This window comes from Oncorhynchus clarkii, chromosome 1 (genome assembly GCF_045791955.1).
Source record: "Oncorhynchus clarkii lewisi isolate Uvic-CL-2024 chromosome 1, UVic_Ocla_1.0, whole genome shotgun sequence".
NCBI lineage: Eukaryota > Metazoa > Chordata > Actinopteri > Salmoniformes > Salmonidae > Oncorhynchus > Oncorhynchus clarkii.
The window spans coordinates 64235172-64261506 of NC_092147.1; the positions used below are offsets into that span (position 1 = coordinate 64235172).

The window sequence follows — 26335 nt, forward strand, 5'->3', positions numbered from 1 at the left end:
CACGAGGACAGATGCAGAGCCTCGGTCTGACGCCATTAAAAGGTAATTTACCACCTTCACAAGTGCAGTCTCAGTGCTATGATGGGGTCTAAAACCAGACTGAAGCATTTTTAATACATTGTTTGTCTTCAGGAAGGCAGTGAGTTGCTGCGCAACAGCTTTTCTAAAATTTTTGAGAGGAATGGAAGATTCGATTTAGGCCGATAGTTTTTTTATATTTTCTGGGTCAAGGTTTGGCTTTTTCAAGAGAGGCTTTATTACTGCCACTTTTAGTGAGTTTGGTACACATAGAGAGACATTTATTATGTTCAACATAGGAGGGCCAAGCACAGGAAGCAGCTCTTTCAGTAGTGTAGTTGGAATAGGGTCCAGTATGCAGCTTGAAGCCATGATTATTTTCATCATTGTGTCAAGAGATATAGTACTAAAACACTTGAGTGTCTCTCTTGATCCTAGGTCCTGGCAGAGTTGTGCAGACTCAGGACAACTGAGCTTTGAAGGAATATGCAGATTTAAAGAGGAGACCGTAATTTGCTTTCTAATAATCATGATCTTTTCCTCAAAGAAGTTCATGAATTTATTACTGCTGAAGTGAAAGCCATCCTCTCTTGGGGAATGCTGCTTTTTAGTTAGCTTTGAGACAGTATCAAAAATACATTTTGGATTGTTCTTAAAGCAATGTCTTTGTTTATTGGATATTTCTCTGAATACAATGTGTGACCAGAAGGAAGTTGGCAGACCTGCAACCCTTGGACAGTGTAGGTTTGTCATCTGGAGCTGAAAAATAGACAGCCAGGGAGGAGAGGAAGAGTGCAGTTTAAAGGTTTATCATAAATACTGACAATTCTATAATGAATACATATTAGAATAATAATAGATAATAGAGTGATCAATAGTATGATTGTTTTGTATTTATATACTCAATCAAGTAGTGTCCCAAGGTGGGATCGAACCGTATCTCAAAAGCAGCAGAAAAAGTAAAATAAGGTCACCAAAATGTCCGTTATGGCAATACACGACTGGCCCCCGCGATGGGAGTGTGGATGATAGCTATTTTGTTGTATGTCTTCATAAAACAGCAGGAATATCTGTTAATGATAACATGTAGCTAAGAAATAGCATGTCGCTAAAACATGACAAATCGTGATTAAATCGAATCAAATCAAATTGTATGGGTCACATACACGTGGTTTGCAGATGTTACTGCGAGTGTAGCGAAATGCATGTGCTTCTAGTTCCCACAGTGCAGCAATATCTAACAAGTAATATCTAGGCTACTCTACCTAAATTTTTATATTTGTGTCTAACAATATGTTAGAGAAGAAAGTCCCTACCTGATATCGTCTTTGTCTACACTGCTTAATTGTCAGTCACTGACAGTTGGTCACTGAGCGGCTGGTTCACGTATTCTACGTTATCTCAAGTTCAGTAAGCAGTAAAAATACTGCTCCAGGTGAGGCTCGAACTCACAACCTCGGCATAGCTCTACAATGTACTGTCATATAAGTACCGCGCGCTAACCGATTGCGCCACTGGAGCTCCACTTCTACGGCTCAGCAATAGAGATTATGAACAGTCTAAACCGGATGCTATCTTCTCTTTTTTTAATGATTTATTTATCGGTAATTAAATTGTCTGTTATGTGTTACAACACAACCAGAACCATACAGCAACACCCATAGAAACCGATCAAGACCCGACTAAGCTTTAATAAATTACTGATTTGCCGAATCAGTCGTTTGCGTTGTTTGAACATCGCTAACTAGCTTGCTAACGTTAGTTCGCCTGAAGAGCTATCCGTTGTCGAGTCTATTGTGACTAAATTGTATTTTCCTATATTGGCCGTGTGTATTTGACAGCTAATCTGGAAAGTGATATAATATTGTGTGGTTGTAGTATGAATATTAATTTCATAACAAGTTGCTAATTTCTGTGAAATCGTGGCTGCTACAGGGTCCTGACTAGTTACCACAGCCACAAAGTTATGGCTAAACCCCACATAGTTCTACAGTGTTCCTAACCGTAACCCTAATTTAACAACACTGCTAACCTTAATTCTAGCCCTAACCTTAAATTAAGGAACAATGTCAGCATTGCTGTTTTGGCAAAAAAGGTAGGTGTATAAAACAGTATATTGCAGGATTCAACCGTTGGAATTGTAAGAGTTGTTGCCCTGTCTCTGTGGACTTTCGATCACCATAAAGACAATGCACAATACAGTACTTGATTGACTACATTGACACATCAACTGGTTTGTGATGTGATGATGTGGATCAGTTGGTAGTAGAGAATGATACTTTTAACTCTAGGCTTGTGGGTTCAATTCCCATGGGGGACCAGTATGAAATGCATGCCCTCACTACTGTAAGTTGCTTTGGATAAGGGCGTCTACTAAATTGTAAAACAACTGATAGAAATAAGTTGCATTTGCAAAGTATTTCAAGAAACTGGAAAATAAATATCAAGCAAGTATTTATATATTCCACAAGTATTAACTGTTTTGCACAGATAATTATCAGACTGAAGTTACACATGCTGGTAAACACTCAAATACATTTAGTTAACCTTTTTTCACAAAAGTAGTGCACTAGTCCTGTGTTCGTCCTGCAGCACCCCCACCCCCAAACTACTTCCCGAAGCTATGTTGACTAAACGTGTTCTTTCTCTTCAGGCTACCCTCTATAACATGATGCAGTTTTGCTTGTGTATAATAATCTATTTTCGAAAAAGAGTACATTGTTTTATTGTGGTATGGTTATGTTAACATTGTAAACTGAATGAAAAACACTGCTAGTCTTGACATGTATGGTAGGGATAGTTTATTGGAGGATCACAATTCAACATGTCAACAACCATACTTGACAACATGAATTCAGATCATTATCATCTATCCACTAACTTAAGCAATCATCTGTCTTGTATCTGGATGGATGGATAGATGGAGGGAGAGAGGGATGGAAATGTAGCATATGTAGCAGCCTTCTTTAACATATGCTTGGGAGATAAATCTGTCACATGACCTTCATCTCCAAGGAGGCAGATTAGCAAGAACTAATCTTATTTCACAAATGCATGTCTAGACTGAGCTCCCAGCAGACTGTGGCTCCTGCCAAGCTCCAGGATATCGACGGAGAGGGGATGTAGTGTGGAGAGATGGAGCTCATTAACTTCTTCAGGATTGGTGGGACGGTTGAGCTAACATAGGCTAATGCGATTAGCATGAGGTTGTAAATAACAAGAACATTTCCCAGAACATAGACGCATCTGATATTGTCAGAAAGATTAAATTCTTGTTATTCTAACTGCACTGTCCAATTTACAGTAGCTATTACAGTGAAATAATGCCATGCTATTGTTTGAGGAGAGTGCACAGTTTTGAACATGAAAAGTTATTAATAAACATATTAGGCACATTTGGGCAGTCTTGATACATCATTGTGAATAGAAATGCAATGGTTCATTGGATCAGTCTAAAACTTTGCACATACAGTGCTGCCATCTAGTGGCCAATGTCTAAATTGCATCTGGGCTGGAATAATACATTATGGCCTTTCTCTTGCATTTGAAAGATGATGGTACAAAAAAATACAAAAACAGGTTGTTTTTTTCTTTGTATTATCTTTTACCAGATCTAATGTGTCAAATTCTCCTACATTCCTTTCACATTTCCACAAACTTCAAAGTGTTTCCGTTCAAATGGTACCAAGAAAATGCATATCCTTACTTCAGGGCCTGAGCTACAGGCTGTTAGATTCGGGTATGTTATTTTAGGCCAAAATTGGAAAAAAGGGGCCGATCCTTAACAAATTGATGGGAAAGGAAAATGTGAGAAACTGCTCTTTAGTCCACCTGGGGCTTGATTAGAGAGTGTGAAGATGATGATGATGATGATGATGTCATGTTGCCCTACTCTTCCCATGACAGACCCTTCTCTATTGGCCACGAGAGACAGGGGATGAGAAGAGAAACTGATTTGTGGATATGCAACTGGTATGTGTCTTCCCCACGCATGAATGACCCGATCTGCATTGTGTCCCACCCACCACCTGACAACCCCTCTTTTATGCTACTGCTACTCTCTGTTCATCATATACAGTGCCTTGCGAAAGTATTCGGCCCCCTTGAACTTTGCGACCTTTTGCCACATTTCAGGCTTCAAACATAAAGATATAAAACTGTATTTTTTTGTGAAGAATCAACAACAAGTGGGACACAATCATGAAGTGGAACGACATTTATTGGATATTTCAAACTTTTTTAACAAATCAAAAAATGAAAAATTGGGCGTGCAAAATTATTCAGCCCCTTTACTTTCAGTGCAGCAAACTCTCTCCAGAAGTTCAGTGAGGATCTCTGAATGATCCAATGTTGACCTAAATGACTAATGATGATAAATACAATCCACCTGTGTGTAATCAAGTCTCCGTATAAATGCACCTGCACTGTGATAGTCTCAGAGGTCCGTTAAAAGCGCAGAGAGCATCATGAAGAACAAGGAACACACCAGGCAGGTCCGAGATACTGTTGTGAAGAAGTTTAAAGCCGGATTTGGATACAAAAAGATTTCTCAAGCTTTAAACATCCCAAGGAGCACTGTGCAAGCGATAATATTGAAATGGAAGGAGTATCAGACCACTGCAAATCTACCAAGACCTGGCCGTCCCTCTAAACTTTCAGCTCATACAAGGAGAAGACTGATCAGAGATGCAGCCAAGAGGCCCATGATCACTCTGGATGAACTGCAGAGATCTACAGCTGAGGTGGGAGACTCTGTCCATAGGACAACAATCAGTCGTATATTGCACAAATCTGGCCTTTATGGAAGAGTGGCAAGAAGAAAGCCATTTCTTAAAGATATCCATAAAAAGTGTAGTTTAAAGTTTGCCACAAGCCACCTGGGAGACACACCAAACATGTGGAAGAAGGTGCTCTGGTCAGATGAAACCAAAATTGAACTTTTGGCAACAATGCAAAACGTTATGTTTGGCGTAAAAGCAACACAGCTGAACACACCATCCCCACTGTCAAACATGGTGGTGGCAGCATCATGGTTTGGGCCTGCTTTTCTTCAGCAGGGACAGGGAAGATGGTTAAAATTGATGGGAAGATGGATGGAGCCAAATACAGGACCATTCTGGAAGAGTCTGCAAAAGACCTGAGACTGGGACGGAGATTTGTCTTCCAACAAGACAATGATCCAAAACATAAAGCAAAATCTACAATGGAATGGTTCAAAAATAAACATATCCAGGTGTTAGAATGGCCAAGTCAAAGTCCAGACCTGAATCCAATCGAGAATATGTGGAAAGAACTGAAAACTGCTGTTCACAAATGCTCTCCTTCCAACCTCACTGAGCTCGAGCTGTTTTGCAAGGAGGAATGGGAAAAAATGTCAGTCTCTCGATGTGCAAAACTGATAGAGACATACCCCAAGCGACTTACAGCTGTAATCGCAGCAAAAGGTGGCGCTTCAAAGTATTAACTTAAGGGGGCTGAATAATTTTGCACGCCCAATTTTTCAGTTTTTGATTTGTTAAAAAAGTTTGAAATATCCAATAAATGTCGTTCCACTTCATGATTGTGTCCCACTTGTTGTTGATTCTTCACAAAAAAATACAGTTTTATATCTTTATGTTTGAAGCCTGAAATGTGGCAAAAGGTCGCAAAGTTCAAGGGGGCCGAATACTTTCGCAAGGCACTGTATGCATAGTCACTTTAACCATATCTACATGTACATACTACCTCAATCAGACTGACTAACCTGTGTCTATGTACCCTCACCACTTTTATAGCCTCGCTACTGTATATAGCCTGTCTCTTTACTGTTATTTTATTTATTTACCTACATATTGTTCACCTTACCTTTTTACCACTATTGGTTAGAGCCTGTAAGTAAGCATTTCACTGTAAGGTGATCTGTTGTATTCAGTGCGCGTGACAAACAAACTTTGATTTGATCACCATTTTTCAGCTACTTAGCTGTTAATGCTACTTTGCTCACATTTTTCTCTCTCTCTCTCTACCTCTCACCCTTTCCTCCTCCCTCAGGAGAGGTCTTCTATGACTCTAGCCAAGATTCCCCCTGTCTACAGGAGTCTGATCATTCGTGGACACAGCCAGTGAGTCAGTTTTCTTTAGAATACAGGAATTAGCTAGTGTATGAGAAAGTAAAAGAGAAGTAATCAGGTATATTGTTTATTTCTTAGTTAACAGTGGGGGTGGGCTGAGGGGGTTGCCCTATTCATCTTACAGAGCCCTGACCTCTGATGTCATCACTCTGGTTGTGTGTCATCAATCTGGACCCAGACAGTAAGAGCTGATAGTAGAATAGTAAGTCCTATGCACCTTTTTTAGATCAAATAATTTGATCTTGTATTTGTCACATGCTTCACAAACAACAGGCTTATACTAACAGTGTAATGCTTAAGGGCCATTCACAACAATGCAAATAACACAAATAAATACACAATGAGTAAAGATAAATTGGCTATATACACAGGGTACCAGTGCAGAGTCGATGTGCAGGGGGACAAGGTAATTGAGGTAGATATGTACATATAGGTAAGGGTAAAGCGACTAGGCAACAGGATAGATAATGAGAAGTAGCAGCAGCATATGTGAGGAGTCAAAAGAGTTAGTGCAAAAGGGGGTCAATGCAGATAGTCCTGGTAACTATTTGCTTAACTATTTAGCAGTCTTATGGCTTGGGGGAAGATGCTGTTCAGAGTCTTGTTGGTTCCAGACTTGGGGCATCAGTACTGCATGTCATGCAGTAGCAGAGAGAACAGTCTATGGGTGGCTGGAGTCTTTGACAATTATAAGGGCCTTCCTCTGACACCGCCTGGTATAGAGGTCCTGGATGGCAGGGACCTTGGCTCCAGTGATGTACTGGACTGTACACACTACCCTCTGTAGCGTCTTGCGGTTGGATGCCAAGCATTTGCCATACCAAGCGGTGATGCAGCCAGTCAAGATGCTCTCAATGGTGCAGCTGTAGAACTTTTCGAGTATCTGAGGGCCCATGCGAAATCTTTTCTGCCTCCTGAGGGGGAAGAGGCATTGTCGTACCTTTTTCACAACTGTTTTGGTGTGTGTGGACCATGCTAATTCCTTAGTGATGTAGACACAGAGGTACTCTCAACCCGGTCCACTAAAGCCCCGTCGATGTGAATGGGGGCGTGCTCGGCCCTCTGTTTCCTGTAGTCCACGATCAGCTCCTTTGTCTTGCTGATGTTGTGGTAAGTGGTAAAAGAAGGGGATTTTAAGGTGATGAACTCAGCCAATAAAACAGGTTCAAACATAGAGTACAGTCAATTTAACATTCTATGAGACTGCAGAGACTGCAGCGCTAATTTTAATGTGATTCCTGCTTCCCTCCTACTCATTAACATGTGCAGCCCTCGTCCCCTCATCACTTCACTCCATCACATTACGGACAAGTGTTTCCGCTTTGGTTTTATATGACTGCCCACACCACTGTCACTAGTTTTCTTATTGTGGGAATGTAAGCAACCTTTCACCGATCACACCGGACTCCTACCCTAGTTATCCCACTTCTGTATTTTGGACTCTCAGTCTCTCTGAACCCCCCCCCCCCCCCCCCCCCCCCAAAAAAAAACACAGAACTAAGTGATTCAATACACAAAGAGTTATTTTTTCAGTTCCAATTTTCACATCACTTTGCAATAATGAGTGGGAAACCACTTCTTGTGAACGTGGACAAATGGATTGCAGAGAATGTAAAGGCCTTTCTACCACCAGTGTGCAACAAACTCACGTGAGTAGCAGCCTGGGCTAGTTTCGTTTATAGACATCGTTATAGTTTCAGTTTTAGATGCACACTCCGGTGTCACTAGATTAAACAAACTATAACTTATAAAGTCTTCATATAAAGTGTTCATAAGCAATAGATGCTTCACAAATCATCTATAAGATTTACATGAAGCATCTGTTGTTATTTTAAAATGGGACCATGCCATCATCATGTTGAGCTGTAAAATAAGTTCTGCTTACCCCCTGACTATCTTTAATAGTCAAATATGAATCGTTCACGCTATGTTGGTAAAGATTGACAAAGGTAATGAATGTGAGCAAAGCGCATGCTTGCATATTTTCTTTCTCCTCTAGGCATTTTTGTCAGCTGAACATCATGCTTGTTGGAGGTCCCAACACCAGAAATGATTAACACATAGAGGAAGGGGAGGAGGTAGGAGAAAAGGCCAGCATTCACCTATGACATTGACCAAATACTGTGGCAAAGGATTGAGTGATGCTCTTCTGACTGAGTTTATGTGAGAAGGTTAGGCACGTGGGCCAGGAAAGATACTACGGTGGCTTGACTGATTGCTAACTAACTAGCGTGGTAATGTCCTTGCATCAGTTGCTTACTTTCAGATAGGGACATTGCATAGGAATGATATCTCAAGCACTTGCAGACAATGGGCATTCAAATGACTAAGAGATATTATGTATGTGATATAAGACTTATTTGCGCTATGTAAAGACTTTATTCAATGAGTGTACAAAACATTAGGAACATCTTCCTAATATTGACTTAGAACAGCCTCAATTCGTCAGGGTATGGACTACAAGGTGTCAAAAGCGTTCCACGGGGATGCTGGCTGTTGACCCCAATGCTTCCCATAGTTGTGTCAAGTTGGCTGGATGTCCTTTGGGTGATGAACCATTCTTGATACACACGGGAAACTGTTGAGTGTGAAAAACCCAGCAGCGTTGCAGTTCTTGACACACTCAAACCGATGCGCCTGGCACCTACTACCATACCGCGTTCAAAGGCACTTAAATCTTTTGTCTTGCCCATTCACCTTCTGAATAGCACACATACACAATCCATGTCTCAACTGTTTCAATGCTTAAAAATCCTTCTTTAACCTGTCTCCTCCCCTTCATCTACACTGATTGAAGTGGATTTAACAGGTGACATCAATAAGGGATCATAGCTTTCAACTGGATTCACCTGGTCAGTCTATGTCATGGAAAGAGCAGGTGTTTCTAATGCTTTGTGTACTCAGTGTATTTACAAAGTATTTTCAAGAACACAATCTAGCCACTGGAGGTCAGTAGAAGCACATTCAGTGAACACTTGAATGTGATGTGAAGCCTAAGACATCCTCCGCATGATGTATCTGTGTTTTTTATTCAACAGTTATTCAAAGCTTATCTCGCCAAGTCCACTGTTTAACATAAGTGATAGTGCCATAAAAACTGCAGATTTTTTAGGTTTGTGTTTGTGTCACACACACCCCATGTCCTCCTGTGTCCATATCTGGTCCTCAGACAATTCTGCTCCCAGCTCGGATCCCCCACTCCCCCCAGAGACTGGATAACACTGTGGGGCTGGTGTTGGAGAGAAGGAGGCTTCATTCAAAGACAGACTGTTTAAGGTACCACCATCCACCATGCCTTCTTCTTACACACATCTCACACCTCACATCCCCTTGACCCCCCTACGAGAGAGAGAGAGAGAAAGAGAGAGAGAAAGAAAGAGAGAGAGAGAGAAAGAAAGACAGATAGAGAAAGAAATCATGCCTCTGTGGTTTCAGGTAATGTGTGGATGACACTACAGACATTTTGAGAGGGTTTTACTGTGAAAACCTGAGGACCCAGCTGGTGCCAGTGATTCAAAAGTGAGACGCATGTCATTGAGTTTAGTCCGGCATTAAACAGAACACTTTTTTTGTGAACATTAGTGCTCGGCAGGGAATACTCAGCGGATGCTGTGGTCCTCAGTTTTTTTTGCGTCGGAGCAGCACAGAACAGGCAAGTTAAACCCAGGTGACTCCCCCTCTCACAAAGTGACAATGGGAGAAAGGTGGTCTTCAGTAGGTGTTGCACACTACTTTTATTTTTTGTGTGGTTTTACATCTGGTTTGTGGATATTTTGCTGTGCAAGTGTGTCCCACGACACGAGAACCCTGTTGGCCAATGTGCTATCATTTTCTGTCTGTCTAGACTTCAGACAGCCTCAGAACACCTTGCATGTGATGACCCCCTTCCACTTCAGAGACTGAGTGGAAAAACAGCGTCCCTCCCTGGCCAGCTGACACCCCATCTACATGTTCGGGGCCCAGTTTGAGACGGCGGTGACCCTGGAATATCTGGAATGATGACTTAGCTATTTGTTGACCTTTTACATTCATTGAAACCTTTCAAAGCGACCAACAACCAGTCCAGACTGAGCTCCCCACTTGATTCAAACTCATGACTTGCTAATATTGAAAGTTACAGTAAGTTGCTCACTAGTGTAGTAGGAGGAAAGTGAGCTATAGGTCTGGTTTATCAGACTAGTGAGTGTAAAGATGAGGATGGTGGTGCTAATGTTACTTCTACTACTCTGTGACAGACCATGCTGTGTGGCCCCGGGCAGACAGAGGTTTGTAAACAAGGAACTGATGTCTGGTTATGGCAGCAGGTACAGTGTCACTAATCCATTCGAGAATTTGCATTTCTGTCACGTCATCATGCCTTCACTATTTATTTAAACGTGTGGTATTTCTCTCTTTTCATTTCACTCGCTCTGCTTCCTTCTGTCTATTGGCACTTTCGTCCTCACCTTCTCTTCCTCTCCCAGGAGGGATCCCTCCCCATGTGACTCTGGATGGCCAAGAGTTCCCTCAGTCCACAGGAGACAGCCTACTCATTCCGGGACATAGCCAGTGAGTGGGATGATGAGTGTGGTAATAAGAAAAGGAAACGGAAGATAGAGTGGATGTTTGTGAATTGCCCCAATAAATAATGGCTTTAGAGAAAGAATGTTGTATTCAAGTAACACAAGAAGAAAGAGGTCGTCACTCATACAGTAGATGCTATTATTTTGTGGTTTGCTAGAGGAATCTGTTTGAATTTCTGTTTTTGTATGATTCCGGTGCTTGCGGTACCAGTGGAGGGGAGAATTTGCCTGTTTGTCACTCAAAACCCAGGAAGGAGACGTGCATGACCTCTGACGAGCACGCTCTCTGCTGCGACGCACAAGGAAAAAGGAGGGTCAGCGAAAGAGATTGCATGTTCTTTTGCTGCAGAGAGCGTGATTGTAACCCTGAGTCATAAATGACGTTAAAGATTAACACTCTGTAATGAACTCAAAGATAAGATTTGGGTAAGTATTGAGTAAAACAGGAAGTCAAACAAACTGTAATAGAACATCTTGACAAATAAACTTATCAACAACAATATATTTTCATGCTTTCGGAATGAAACCATTTCATGAACACCTGAATCAGTGTTGAAATGTATTCAAACTGAATTGTACATTTGTACAATTTGTACAAGTGTTCATAAATAAATACAAATATGGTATGTGATCTCTTATTTGTTAACACACCAAATGGTTTCGTTAGCACTTCCCAGCAGTCAGGATGGTTGAATGAGGAAGTTCACACGCACTTCCTGTAATACTTCCCTTCATGTAAACCACACACTGAAGCATAACTTTGATCTTCCATTGATGCAATGCTCCATTAGATTAATTTGAACAACATCCATTTAACCAAGTTAAACCCACAGTTCAGAATAACTCATTGTATTTCTCTGTAGTCCAAACCTGATGTATGTAAGATAGCAGAACAAAATAGAAATCAGCAATTCACTGAACGTTAGTCGAGATATTTGACGGGCCTACTAATTAAAACCTTTTTTTAATATGAAGCCTTTGATCCTTTAGGATGTTTGAACAGTACTTAGGTTGTTCAACTGAATGTGGTGTGTGGGTTTGTGACAGTGGCCCTACAGTAGATTCTCTTCCCAGCACAGTGTACTGCCCACAGAGCAGATGACTGATACATTCTGTCATGTTCCAGCTTGCCTCATTTGATGCTTGATAGTGCACTTGTTATTCACTGCCATGGCAACCGACTAGTGCTCTCTCAGTAAAAATGCTTGCCTGTATTACCGTGTTGACAGTTTATTACCATGCTTACTGAAAACGATGGACTTAAGGGTTTGTGAGGACACTGTCAATTACATGGTGTGTTTCCATTTATAAATTGGGTGGTTCAGGTCCTGAATGCTGATTGGCTGACAGCTGTGGTATTTCAGACTGTGTACCACGGCTATGACAAAACATGTATTTTTAATGCTCTAATTACATTGTTAACCAGTTTATAATAGCAATAAGTCACCTCGGGGGTTTATGATAAGGGCTGTTTCCAGGCACTCCACATTGTGTTATGCCTAAGAACGGCCATATACCACACCCCCTCGGGACTTATTGCTTAAGTATGCTGTGTATATAATAGCATGTAGGTGAGACTGTATGACTTGGTAATCCTCTACAGAGAGTCATCATTTAGCCAGTCGTACTCTCAGAGTTTTTCTGATGACATGCTGCTCTGCTATTAGTGAGGCCAGGGCCCAGGGCAGGGCGTACTCAAGAGTCACCAGCCCTGCCAGGTTATAGCTAAACCCAGAGTAGTCCCATGGACAGGCTCCTAGAAACCTCAGCACCACGCCCCAGCTAAACTCCCACAGGTAGATGAACAGGGTGTAGACCAGCATGCGTAGCAGCAGGGGGCAGCGCTGGGCCAACAGCCTGCCACGCAGGCCCTCTATGAGGAAGATGGCCAAGGCATACATGGGGAGGGCCCAAAGGCTGGTGTGTCCTGCCAGCCTCCTGTCCTTGGTCTCCCACCAGTCCCATACAGCGGTGAAGCCCACCTCACACAGGCAGCCGTGCAGAGCGTAGACATAGAGGCGGCCCAGAGGGGACAGGGGACGATGGGTCACCCGCTCTGGTGGCTCTGGTGGGGCCTCCTCGTCATCACCAGCCTCTGTCACAGGAAGAGAATATCAAGACTTGTCGCACGCTATGAAGTATTTCTCACCTGTCCAGACAGTACAGTCGATTACGAGTGATGAGTGCACAGAGTTACATGCTGACCAGACTGGACACGTCGCATGCGCGAGCGTCGCAAAATACATTTAGAAATCCGTATTATTCAATTATTGCACCCACACTGCTCGCGGGCGCCAACGAGTGTCTGCGTTGCCAAGGGCTAAAATAGAATTCCTTTCTATTTCTGACGAAGATCACGCTGAAAGTCCTACCTCTCCCACCTCCTTAATGGTTTATAGAAGCAGGTACCCACGTGCCATCTCCTCATTGGTTATACCCACGTGGATGATTGAAAGACGGACTGTTTTGCCGATCACCATATAAGTTCAAAGATGAAAAAGCCTGGAAGGAGGAGAGATGACTAGAAACGATTCGGTTGGCCGTTTTATGTGTGGATTAATTGTCGGAGTAGAGGACCTTGTGCATTTCAGGTAAAATAACAACTCAATGTTTATATCCCAGGACAAATTAGCTAGCAACAGCAAGCTAGCTAAACAGAAAGCTAGCAAGTGCAAGCTAACTAGCTAAATTGCCATACATGTTTAATGCTTTTCGACTTGTCCCCAAATTAATGTCATTGGTTCAGAGTTTGTTTTGCTATTTTAACCTGCGTCTCGTGATCGCGTTTGGTGTAGAGGGACAAAATAAATGTATGCACGATAGCGCAGGATGTCACACACGCACAGCAGGTTTGGGTTCCGTGATACAGTTACAGTATTATGCAACACAGAGCAGTTTAACAGTCTCACAAAATACTTGCTCCACATATCTGCATGCTCTGGTTAAATGCACATAGTCATAGACCCATGCCAGTGCATATCAGGAGACAACTCTACTATTCTCTGTCACATTTATGTTTCTTCATCATCTGTTGTCTTCATGATGTCTTAGCATGTCCAAATGGAATGGTTTGAGATGGTTCACTCTGTATGTCTCCATGTTCAGTTACAGCTCTGTGATACCTACAGTATGATAACTATTTAGTAATGCAATATTAGAAATGTCATTTTGACAGCAGGTTCACCAGGCAAATACACAAAACCCCAGTTGTCAGATCGAGAAACACAGTCATTCCCACTAGTTACAGCATCAACTTGTGTGTAACCCTTACACCCAGTAAAGTTAGCCTTTTACTAAATGGTTTTAAGGATACACTCTACAAATATTCTACCACTAAAATGATATAGTTATACATAATAGATATATGCTTACTACTGTAGCTCCACCCATGAGTGATCCTGCAAACCCAGCCATGTGGTGGGCTACTGAGATAAGGGAAGCTATTTTAATGAACTTTCTCACTGAAGATGCTGTGATGAGTGTAAATGTTGAAGAGAATGTTTCTTCCCTGGTTTGCATTCCCCCTTTACAGGTTTTACTATCTCATTGAGTCCATCTTAGACAAATTTCCTCATCTGCTTTCATGCGCCTCCCCTATGTAAACATGTTTTTGTTACTTCCCTTATGCACTATGCTTTTCCGGGAGCTAACTTCACCACAGGTCAATATGGTCTACAGGTCTGTCTATCCTGCCCTCTATCCACCATGCATAGTGACAATAGTAGTAGGTGGATCGTTTGTCCACATCTGCAATAGGCTTAACTGTAAAATCATTCAAAGCTGCACCAAGGCTGTAAACTGCAATGATAATGTCATTTGAACCACTGTGCAAAAGCCCTGTGATTTGAATAATTGCCTTCCATTTGGATCAGTTGTGGGTCTGCTCTCGACGGTTTATAAGGTCTAGAAAGGCACAGTAGCAGGCCAGTCTGCTGTATTTTGTGGACCATCATTCTCCCAAGTCGTCCTATAATAATTTGGCCACATACAGTACCAGTCAAAAGGTTGGACACACCTACTCATTCTTTATTGGAACTATTTTCTACATTGTATAATAATAGAGAAGACTATGAATAGCGAAAACTATGAAATAACACGTGGAAACATGTAGTAAAAAAAAAAGCGTCAAACAAATTTAAAATATATTTTATATCTCAGATTCTTCAAAGTAGCCACCCTTTGCCTCGATGACAGCTTTGCACACTTTTGGCATTCTCTCAACCAGCTTCATGTGGTAGTCACCTGGAATTCATTTCAATAAACAGGTGTGCCTTGTTAAAAGTTAATTAGTGGACTTTATTTCCTTCTTAATGGCGTTTGAGCCAATCAGTTGTGTTGTGACAAGGTAGGGGTGGTATATATTTGGTAAAAATAAAAAAAACAGCTCAAATAAGCAAAGAGAAATGACAGTCCATCATTACTTTAAGACATGAAGGTCACTCAATCCGGAAAATTTCAAGAACTTGGAACGTGCAGTCGCAAAAACCATCATGCACTTTGATGAAACTGGCTCTCATGAGGACCTCCACTGGAAAGGAAGACCCAGTTACCTCTGCTGCAAAGGATAAGTTCATTAAAGTTACCAGAAATTGCAGCCCAAATAAATGCTTCACAGAGTTCAAGTAACAGACACATCTTAAAATCAACTGTTCAGAGGAGTATGTGTGAATCAGGCCTTGATGGTCGAATTGTTGCAAAGAAACCACTACTAAAGGACACCAATAAGAAGAAGAGACTTGATTGGGCCAAGAAACACGAGAAATGGTGGAAATCAGTGGAAATCTGTCCTTTGGTCTGATGAGTCCAAATGTTTGATTTTTGGTTCCAACCACCATGTCATTGTGAGACGGAGAGTGGGTGAACGGATGATCTCCACATGTGTGGTTCACACATGAAGCATGGAGGAGGAGGTGTTATGGTGTGGGGGTGCTTTGCTGGTGACATTGTCTGTGATTTATTTAGAATTCAAGGCACACTTAACCAGCATGGCTACCACAGCATTCTGCAGCAATACGCCATCCCATCTGGTTTGCGCTCAGTGGGACTATCAGTTGTTTTTCAACAGGACAATGACCCAACAAACCTCCAGGCTGTGTGAAGTCTAAAAAAGGTAAGCTTAAATTGCTCTGCTTCCTCTCTACAAACTTACGCTTTAATATAGTCTGTATTTGTCATTTCACTTTTTAATTGTATTACCTTTCATGTGTGACACAAACACAAACAATCACAATGTTCTAATCTGATTAGGCTAATTCAATGGAAAGAGACATCTGTTACAAAACACCAAAAAGTGTAATGACATTCAGAGATTGTCAAGCCACGCCTTCGATACTGGGTAGGCCTACAAGGTAGGGAGGGATGTAGACCCGTATATTCTGTTTGTTGAGATTGACAAGTCTATTTGATTGTGGTGTTGAAAACGCAAGCCATGATGTTGAAGCGTCCAAAGTCGATATGCTTGGCTTATTGGTTCTGTGGTGCATTTGGCACAGAAACCTGTTGGTGGAAAATTAATTGCATATGTTTTATGTCATTATAAATATTGCAACAACATTTTGTAAATCGGATTCCTACCTAGCTGATCATTGTCTGCAGCCGGCTCTGATCATAGTGTAATGAAACAGGTAGGGAGAGTTAACTTGTCCGTGGTGGTCTGCGAACCCTCAACCTTCTGGCCCGTAGCCCTGCATGGTATCGACTGTGCCATAAAAGCATGGTGAAGTGGCGAAGATGATATCCACGTTTAAAAACACAGGGTCGCTACAGTTATTGTTATTTGTGGTCGTAAACATTGTTTTGGGTTAATTCTATAAGTATAAGGGGGAGGGTGTGCATTTTTACTGAGGTAAAGACAGTTTCAGGTTGGATATTCAACGGATATTTGCCTGTAGTTTTCCTTACGACCACCAACAGCAGTTAGGGACCGTCAACATGGTGACAAATTAATAATTTCACATTTCAATAGCCCTTTAACCATTACACCTAAAGCTTTCAAAACTGGTTGTAGCTAACCCGATGGCATAGACACACATCGCACACACTTAAAACATTTTTTTTTTTACATCTCGCACTATTTTAAATTATTTATTTACATTTTTTAATTTCAATAGCTCCTTGGTCATGTGACCTACGGACTTCAAACAAGTTTCAGAATGTCCACTGACTACCCTTCTATATTGCACACCCTTTAGTTTGTCCATTTTCATCTCACATGATTTTATATGAATATTTCTACATTTTAAATTTCAATATTTCCTTGGTCATGTGACCTAATGACTTCAAACAAGGTTCGGATGTACTCTCAGTGGGCCTACACATTGTACACCCTGATGTTTGTCTACTTTCATCTCATGCTATTAGACTTAAATCTGTAAGCTTTGCAGGCCTTCATTTTACATGGGTGTTCAACATTTTTGGGGGAAGTTAACAAATGTTCCAGCCTCGCAATAACTATCGTTCACATGGACACTGAAAAGATCCGCAAATGGCTGTATGTGGAATGGATCAAGGACAGGAGAGGTGTTCGAACAGAGGTGCTTAAAGGAAGGGGCACAGGTAGGCCTCATGAAAAACATATACTCTTTATATTCACAGTAATAGGCAGGGATTTGTCAGTCAAAGTGAGCTTGATAACGTGAAATAATAATTTTCATAGCATCACTTTCATATACTTTACATTAACACAAATCCTTATACTGTGAGTATTAGCACGCAGTTTACATAACCTGATAAAGACTTGATATTTTGAGTGCATTCCCAACAAGCCACCTGCAGACAACTTACAAAATACTATAGTGCATTTGAGCGTTCGTTTTTTCTGATGAAAATAGTTATTTGATGCATGGCCTACTATTTCTAACTGGGAAAATAGATTCATATATATTTTTGTGTATCACCAAAACGTATAACATGCGCACCACAACTACACGTTGAAACTACTGTTTTTTTCCTGTGAAGTGATCAACTTCAATTTTGATCGCTTTCTTCTATTTCTGAGTGACGGAAAGGTATCGCCATAGTGATGAATTCAACTTTTAATGTCATTACAGAAAACATACAACGACAACAAAATGATGGAGTTATTAACAACACGTTGGAAACAGAGCGTGTCATGAAACTGGCAAATAAAGATGACAATGGAAAGGGAAATATTGATGGTGGCCAGAAGTTCAGTTAACACCATCTAGATCCTTACTCCAGAGACAGAGGGACAGAAGGTGAGGCAGAGAGACTCTACAGGACAGGAAAGATGACAAACAATCACGAAGTGACAATGTTCTTTTTTTTTTCAAATGTTAAAGGATTGTGATCGTTTGTTTTCGGTTCATGTTTAAGAGGACAATAACTCTTCTAAATGTGTTTCATTTGCATATTGCAGGTCACAGCTCTGTGGCGAAGAAACAATTGCGAGGTGGTGGTTGCTGTCGTGAGGTCTACAGACAAAAATACCCTCTTTCCTCCTCCATCATTCAAGAGTTTAAAACTCTGCAGCCACACAAATGCTTGTGGGTGAGGTAAAGAAATACTCGTCATAACGTGACAATAAGCATTTTTTAAATCACAATTCTAAACATATTGTGTAAAAAAATAATTCACACAGTATGAAGGATGAACATAGAAGAACATTAGATGTGCACCTAACCAAGTATAAGGACATGTAATATCATTATGTAGTTATCTGGAAATGGAGCTGAATGTTTCTGATGACGTACACTTTAATATTTATGGCCCTCATTTTTTATGACATACTGTGAAAAACTGTCTTGGCTGCTGGCTCTGTCACTTTCAGACATGCGCAGAGCAGACTTGAACCACAGGGGTTCTCTGTAAAGAGAGAGTAATCCAAAAGGCACAGACACACCCCTTGACTTTCAATTGGCACCCTTGACCTGTGTATTCTCTCCTGATTGTTCTCTGTGGTGCTTAGTCAATGGGATCTCCGTTGCTGGCCGAATCATTAAGTTTTTACACAGTCTGGCAGTCTGACTCAAGTGCCAGAGGTATGAGGAGAGACATCCTCCATTGTATTTATGGGAACAAATGTTTTCTATTGCTTTGTATCCTATTCTTGGACAGTTAGAAGACACAATGCATTAATGCAAAAAAATATATATACTAATTACTGTCCATGAGTAACCTCAACCTTGTGGGTCTGTGGATGTTTGGGCCAATAAAGTGCCAACTCAATTCTACCACTGACTAGTCTCTCATGCCCCTATGAACGGGGACACAGGGCAATAGTTTTTAATCTAAACCAGACCTTTTTAACTGGAGTACACTAACCCCTAATTGGGGCTCTTTTCTGTACACACAGTAGCAGTTTACCAGATAAGAAGTCAAGAAGACCAAAAAGTAGATTGTTGTAAGGGTGTATTACGTCCTGTGATGGCCCCATTGTCAAATCCATTCTGGATTCTGAGTGGTAAAATCATAGCTGAAAAATGCCTCTATGTACGTGTATACTGTATGTGGGAATGTCTTATGTCCGTCCTACATTTCATGTTGGTACATGGAATATTCCTCATCTGTATATATCATAAATTGTTATTGCAAATATAGGTATTATGTTCAAAAACTGACATTTTCAGATATTATTTTGACAAACACACTTTAACACACTTTGGTGCTTACAATTCATTCTCTATTGTCATAGACTTGGTGGGCACTGTCATTTGTGATCTTTGTGATATGACTTTCTTTAAGCACGTACTGATGAAACTGTCCCTTAAAAAATGTTTCCTTAAAGTCTACAAACGCTCTACATTTATTCACTCTGTGATAGGGTTGGATCCTATATGCTACTTTTATTATTGTCCTGTAAATGGTTCAGGGCCTATAATTTAGGCTGTGTGTAGAATGGGGCATAAAGGAATATATACCTCTACTAAATTACAGTGATAATGAAAACAGCATACATTTTTTGGCCTGTGTATTAATATGCCTATATTAATCAGAATCCCGTTATGTTTAAATGAAAAAGAGAACACCTCAAAATGAGAAGATCCTGCCATGGAAAAGACGACTGGGTGGACAAAGTGGAAAGGAGGGGAAATAACTCCCACCATGCAGCAGGACACCTTCAGCTGTGGGGTCTTTATAATGCAGGGTTGAGAGTTATATTTTCAATAATGGATATTATTGCTGTTATGTGACAATTAGGTCAAAAACTCAATTTAATTTTTTGGTGTAGATGACCAAGGAAGTTGCACAGAACTTCCCCAACATCCCCTCCCAAATTGATATAGAACCTTCAAAAACACATGGAGCAACTGCGGATAAAAATGGCTTGAGGTTATACTAAAAATGTCTGGTATGTAATGACATTTAATTCAAAGTAAATGTAAATATTTTTTTTATGTTATGTATATTTTGATGTTGTTGTGTGGGACAGCCATATGTTCAGGTCATGCCTATGATTTCAGAGTTCAACAACTGCTTCATGTGTGCCACTGATAAAGAACCTGGATGTGGCCCAAAGACTGCCTGGGTTAGTAACATGTAAGACAATTTATGATAGAACACAATGGATGGCTAATACGTCATACTGCATTGATATTTGATATTATTTATAACGTGTTACGCTTTGTTTTGTTTTAGGTTGAATGTTTTGCCCGCCAACGGTGGTTCCATGTGCTGTGCCTAGGAATGAAGACAAAAGAGTTCAACAGAGTAAAGAACACAAACTGGAAGTGCTGTCTTTGTTGTTGAAAATGTATGTTATACCCCATCCACACTGAAGAGGCTCTGAAATGTACATCAACCAGGGATACAGAGAAAGTTAACACGGTGACATGTTTCGTACTTAATTGAAGTAAAGTCTCTGTTGACATGTTGGAAAAGATTAAAGGTCTACAATTTCTGTTTAATTTGTCAATATACATTTTTTATTCGTTGGTTTACTGACCACCATTACTGTGGTTACATGTTCAGTATATGTATTGACCAGCAAACCCACTGCAGCCTACCTCACTAGCTCACTCTCCATCCCTGCTTTGGACAATTAATAGCATGACTCTCGTACTTTGACCTTTTCCTTTATGGTTGATATTAACCGAGGAGATATTATCTGTCTCTCTCCTATTGTGTACCCCTGTTAAATACTGTGGCAAAATAAAAAAAAACTGGGAAAATAAGTACTACCAGTTATTATAAATAAATATTAAAGAAAAGGGTAAACACAACACTGAACTGAACCCCCTAATTGTCAAACTAATATTAATGTACAACAATATAGACGATACATGACTAGAGGTTATGCAATATGGATGTATATCCACTGTATGCTTCTTAGGTGTGTAATTGACATGACCAAGAAGCTATTGCAATTTAAAACTATGAAAAATGTACGTTACACCGCATGATTTTACAGTATACAACCAAGAAGTGTGCAATATAGGAGGGTAGTCGGTGTACATTCTGCACCTTGTTTGAAGTCACTAGGTCACATGACCAAGGAGCTATTGAAATTCGAAAGTTTCAAAATTCATGTAAAATCATGTGAGATTGAAATGGACAAACTAAAGGATGTGCAATGTGTAGGCCCACTGAGTGGACATTCTGAACCTTGTTTGAAGTCAGTAGGTCACATGACCAAGGAGCTATTGAAATTCAAATGTAAACAAAGTTTGTACTTCCTAATTCAATTAGGAATTCAAAATGCTGCTCACATTCCCACATGTTTATTAGCTTTGGAAAGCAAATTAATGTCCAAATCGTGAAAATAAGACCTGTGCAATGTTGTGCGCAATTTTTCCAACATCATGACAATTATTTGGAGTCTGTGGCTCAAATAGTTTGAAAGCTATTGAGGTTTGAAAGAGCGAATATCCGTTGAATATCCAACTTGAAACTGTTTTTACCTTGGTTGCATTTTTTATTTTTTTTACAGTACAAGGGGAGTGTCATGTGAAAATATTTTTGACGTTGGGGAGGGGGGTGCAAGTCAATAACCTTTGTCTTCTATTGACTCACGGGGGAAACACAGACGATTTCACTACATGCTTTCCTATTAAAAAGTCTCTATGGTATTCCATGCAAAGTTTAAGAAATGTGCTTATACTATGTCAGCATTATTATGGTCTATAGAGTCTATTTTTCTCAATTTAACAGACAAACAATTGACTTTATCTGTGATTGTTATGGATCAGGCTGTTACTGTAAAAGACTCAGCTTAGGAAAGAACTGAACACGTTTTTATTTCAGCATAGAAACATTTATGGCTGTAGGTCCACTGTAACAAATTGATTAGCTGATAGTCATGATTGTTATCTGAAATTATTTGTGATAAAAATGCAATCCTATAAAACCAACTCCCCAAAAAATGACTCAATGACTCACCCAAAGTTTTACCGCCTAGTACCCTCCTTACATGTAGTGTTCCTGATTCCATCCCTGAGCCGTGTATGTCTCTGTGGTTACGTTGCCTTTTATACTGCTTCCCGGTCTGCCTCTTTATGTCTATGTGTGTGTGTGTGTGTTTAGACCCTAGGCTAAACATTAAGCCAGTCCATGCTATCAGAGGTACAGAGCGACATCTCTTCTCCAGTCTAAGGTCAGGGTGGAGTGCGGAGGCGGTGGGGAGGAGAGCCAACCAGGTTTACCACTCACCTGGGCCATCAGTGACAAACAGTGTGTGTGTGTGTGCGTGTGTGTGTGTGTGTGTGTGTGTGTGTGTGTGTGTGTGTGTGTGTGTGTGTGTGTGTGTGTGTGTGTGTGTGTGTGTGCCTGCGTGTCACTGTCGCCAAAGTAAACTTTACTAAGGCTTTAGGGGTACTTTCTCTACTGTCTCAGAGCAGGCTGCGTGAGGCTTATCAGTTGAGGACAGGCGAAGGGAGTGAGGGACATGACCTTATGGGACATTGATAAGGATGGGCTAGCCCTGATATTACATCTAGGTCCTCTGGAATTACAGAGAGGATCACCATTGTCTGCCTCCCAGGCTGGTTTAATGTGTGATGTGTACATTTACATGGGATGGGAGAATTGTGGGTATGTGTTAATGTGGGATGTCTAACATGCAAGTAGGGCCGACACTCTTAGCAAAAAAAGGTGCTATCTTCTAGAACCTAAAAGTGTTTGTTGGCTGTCCCCATAGGATAAGCCTTTGAAGAACCCTTTTGAGTTCCATGTAGAACCCTTTTCCACAGAGGGTTCTACCTGGAACCCAAAAGGGTTCTCCTATGGGGACGGCTGAAGAACCCTTTTGGAACCCTTTTTTCTAAGAGTGTAGTACACTGTACTCTGTTTACACAGTGACCAAGATATTGATACAACGCTGATCTGTCCAATATCTAACAATTTACATTTGTGAGTTTTAAAAAGCTAATGGAAGTACACTTTCGAGACAGTTTGCATAATATCTTTCAGTTCTGTGCCAGAAATGTCATAGGTTATCTAGCACAAGTCCTTTTCACAAACCACATCGCTTCCCCTCGAAAGGCTCTCAAAACATTACGATTCAACTACTTTTACAGTCATTCACAGACAGAGGGGAATGACTTAGTGGTAATTGACTCCCACACTGTGAGTGTTGTCCACCTCCTAGGCCTCCCACAGTGTTTGCTGCCTGCTGCTGTGTGTGTGTGTGTGTGTGTGTGTGTGTGTGTGTGTGTGTGTGTGTGTGTGTGTGTGTGTGTGTGTGTGCGTGCGTGTGCGTGTGCAAACTGGACTCTGGTCTCTTATTTTCCTACTTTATTACACCGCACACAAAACAAACAGAGGCCGTAAAAGTGGCACCACCATAGGGTTAACATCTGCCTATCAACACAGATACACTAATGTATTGCAGAGTATTTGTGCATGGAGAAGTGTTGTTTTGAAAGTGTGAAAGTCAGTGGGTGCGGTTGTGTGCCCCTATTTATTTTTTGCAATATGTGCTACTTCTGTTCTGTGCTCTGTGAAATAGAGCTAGTGAGACCGGCAACCTCAAAATGACTGACAACAGAGGACTTGAGACATCGCTGACAGATAGTGCTGTCATCTGAACATTTCTAAATCATTTCCTATGGACTTTGTTCAGAGTAACACCGTCTGTTGTCACATACTAGGGGATTTTTTACCTTGAGATGTATATGGTTATATTATGACGTTGATGCTATAAACATTATTCATAGAGCAGACAATTTTTCTTATTTTCTTTTTTTTTCTTCAAGAATCAATGGCTATATATCATTCATTTAAAAGTCTTAAAACGGATGTAGCAATCCCAGAATGCTCCTTTAAGACACCCAAACTCATTCTTGAAAAATTGAAGTAGTCCTCTATCGCTGCTACGAGCTTAATCACTGTTCTCAGCCAGGTGCAATCCATGGACTGGTTAATAGACTACAGTATAGCGGGATCCAGGGGGAATTAGGTTGAAAAGGAGCTTCTGGGTTGATACAGTATATGTTGCTCATATGTCATGACTCATGGGTATTAGTGGAACTGTATGCTTCAGGAAAATGTCTTCCCCCCCATTTGTATGCCTGGTTTTTGTTCTCATGAGGACAGCACATTTAACCTTCTCTTATTCCTCATAACACGTCTATATCTTGACTCACTGGTATTTTGACCAAAATCCCCTATCGCTGTGAACAAGCAGTTGCATGTTAAAATAACCACAATGATACCTCAGATTGAGCAAAGAACCCCAGTCATACAGAAGTACGGTGCCTTCAGAAAGTATTCATACCCCTTGACTTATTACACATTTTGTGTTACAGCCTGAATTCAAAACTTGATGAAATATTTTCTCCTCACCCATCTACACACAATAATGACAAAGTGAAAACACGTTTTTAGAAATGTTTGCAAATGTATTGAAAAGTAAATACAGACATCTCATTTACCAAAGTATTCACTCCACCGCACTTGTAGAAAAAAGGGTTCCAAAATGTTATTCAGCTGTACCCAGAGGAGAAACATTTTTGGTTTCATGTAGAACCCTTTTTGGTTCCAGGTAAACTATTTTGGCTTTCATGTAAAACCCTCTGTGTAAAGGGTTGTACATGGAACTCAAAACGGTTCTACCTAGAACCAAAAAGGTTCTACTTGGAACTAAAAACGGTTCTCCTATGGTGACATCTAAATAAAGGATTGTTCTAGATACACACTTAGAAAAATAGGCGCTAAGGCAATACTTTGTAGAAGGACCTTCGGTGCCGATTACAGCGTTGAGTGGTCTTGGGTGTGTCAGTATCAGCTTTGCACATCTGGATTTGGGGATTTTCTCCCATTCGTCCTTGCAGATTTTCTCAAGCGCTGTTAAGTTAGATGGGGAGTGGTGGTGAACAGCAATCTTCAAGTGTTTCCACAGACTTTCAATGGGATTCAAGTCTGGGCTTTGGCTGGGCCACTCAAGGACTTTCACATTCTTGGACTGAAGCCATTCCAGCATTGATTTGACTGTATGCTTGGGGTCTTCACCCTAGTCTGAGGTCATTTGCACGTTGATACAGGTTCTCATCAATGATTTGCCTTTATTTGCCTGTATTCATTGTTCCCACTATCCTTACCAGTCTCCCAGTCCCTGCCGCTGAAAAGCATCCCCATAGCATGATGCTGCAAACACCATGCTTTACGGTAGGGATGGTATTAGACAGGTGATGCCTGGTTTTCTTCAGACATAATGCTTTGCTTTCAGGCCAAAGAGTTCAATTGTTGTCTCAGACCACATACTCATTTACCTTATGCTCTCAGTCTTTCACGTGCCTTTTTGCAAATTCCAGGCATGCTGTCATGTGCCATTTTCTCAGGAGTGGCCTCCGTCTGGCCACACTCCCATAAAGCCCAGATTGGTGAGGTGCTGTTGAGACTGCTGTCCTTCTGGCAGGTTCTCCCATCTCAGCCAAGGAACTCTGTAGTTCTGTCAGAGTGGTAATTGGGTTCTTGGTCACTTCCTTGACCAATGTCCTTCTTGCTCGGTTGTTCAATTTGATAGGATGGTAAGCTCTAGGCAGAGTCTAGGTAGTTCCATATCTTTTCAAGACCTCTGTGCTTTTTGAATCTTTCAACACTCTAGAAATGGTTTTATACCCTTCCCCAGATATACGCCTCATCACAATCCTATCTCTGAGATCTACGGACAATTCCTTGGACTTCATGGTATAGTTTCTGCTCTGACACGTGATGTCAACTGTGGGACTTATATAGACAGGTGTGTTTCTTTTTAAATCATGTCCAAACAATTTAGTTGGCCACAGGTGGACTCCAATCAAGTTGGAGTGACATCTCAAGGATGATCAAAGGAAAATGGACGCACCTGAGCTCAATTTGGAGTGTCATAGCAAAGGGGTGTTAATAGTTATGTAAATAAGGTATTTCTGTTTAATTGTAATAAATTAGCAAACATTTTGACAAAGCTGTTTTCCCTTTTCCATTATGGGGTAGTGTGTGTAGATGGGTGAGAAAACAAATTGATTGAATCCATTTTGAATTCAGACTGTAAAACAACAAAATGTGGAATAAGTCAAGGGGTGTGAATACTTTCTGAAGGCACTGAATATGCAGACATGGCTGAACCAGATGACACTCAAATTAGGGTTTGGTTGTGATTGCAAACTCCCTGAATTAGCTCAGAGATCAAACGTGTGATGTCATGTTGGCTCTGGCCAGCCCTCAGAGGAAGTCAGTCTTAAAGTGTATGTCAAGACGCCTCTCTAAAAA

The 26335-nt window shown here is 40.9% G+C and overlaps 1 protein-coding gene and 1 non-coding gene across 3 annotated transcripts; both read right to left on the reverse strand.

The window, feature by feature from the left end:
* Nucleotides 1-1445: 1445 nt before the first annotated feature.
* Nucleotides 1446-1539, reverse strand: trnai-uau (transfer RNA isoleucine (anticodon UAU)). Its single transcript has 2 exons — nucleotides 1502-1539; nucleotides 1446-1481 (listed from the first exon to the last, which is right to left on the reverse strand). It is a non-coding gene; the product is annotated as a tRNA-Ile (tRNA).
* Nucleotides 1540-9136: 7597 nt separating this feature from the next.
* Nucleotides 9137-22185, reverse strand: LOC139410447 (transmembrane protein 229B-like). 2 transcript variants are annotated; one of them, XR_011634507.1, is made up of 3 exons: nucleotides 22028-22185; nucleotides 10574-12785; nucleotides 9137-9467 (listed from the first exon to the last, which is right to left on the reverse strand). XR_011634507.1 is itself a non-coding variant. In XM_071155801.1 (2 exons), exons 1-2 carry the CDS (start codon nucleotides 22077-22079, stop codon nucleotides 12301-12303), a joined length of 537 nt encoding a protein of 178 aa, XP_071011902.1. In that variant the 5' UTR covers nucleotides 22080-22185; the 3' UTR covers nucleotides 9485-12300. The 2 variants fall into 2 exon arrangements, 1 of the variants encoding a protein (XP_071011902.1); XM_071155801.1 differs by lacking the exon at nucleotides 9137-9467 and having other exon boundaries at nucleotides 9485-12785.
* Between the last annotated feature and the right edge of the window lie 4150 nt (nucleotides 22186-26335).

Excerpts from the sequence above, each read along its gene's own strand:
- LOC139410447 (XM_071155801.1), bottom strand. The coding sequence starts at position 22,079 with ATGGAATCAGGAACACTACATGTAAGGAGGGTACTAGGCGGTAAAACT. Across the intron at positions 12,786-22,027 it reads ACTAGGCGGTAAAACTTTGG|AGGCTGGTGATGACGAGGAG; the intron begins GTGAGTCATTGA and ends TTCCTGTGACAG.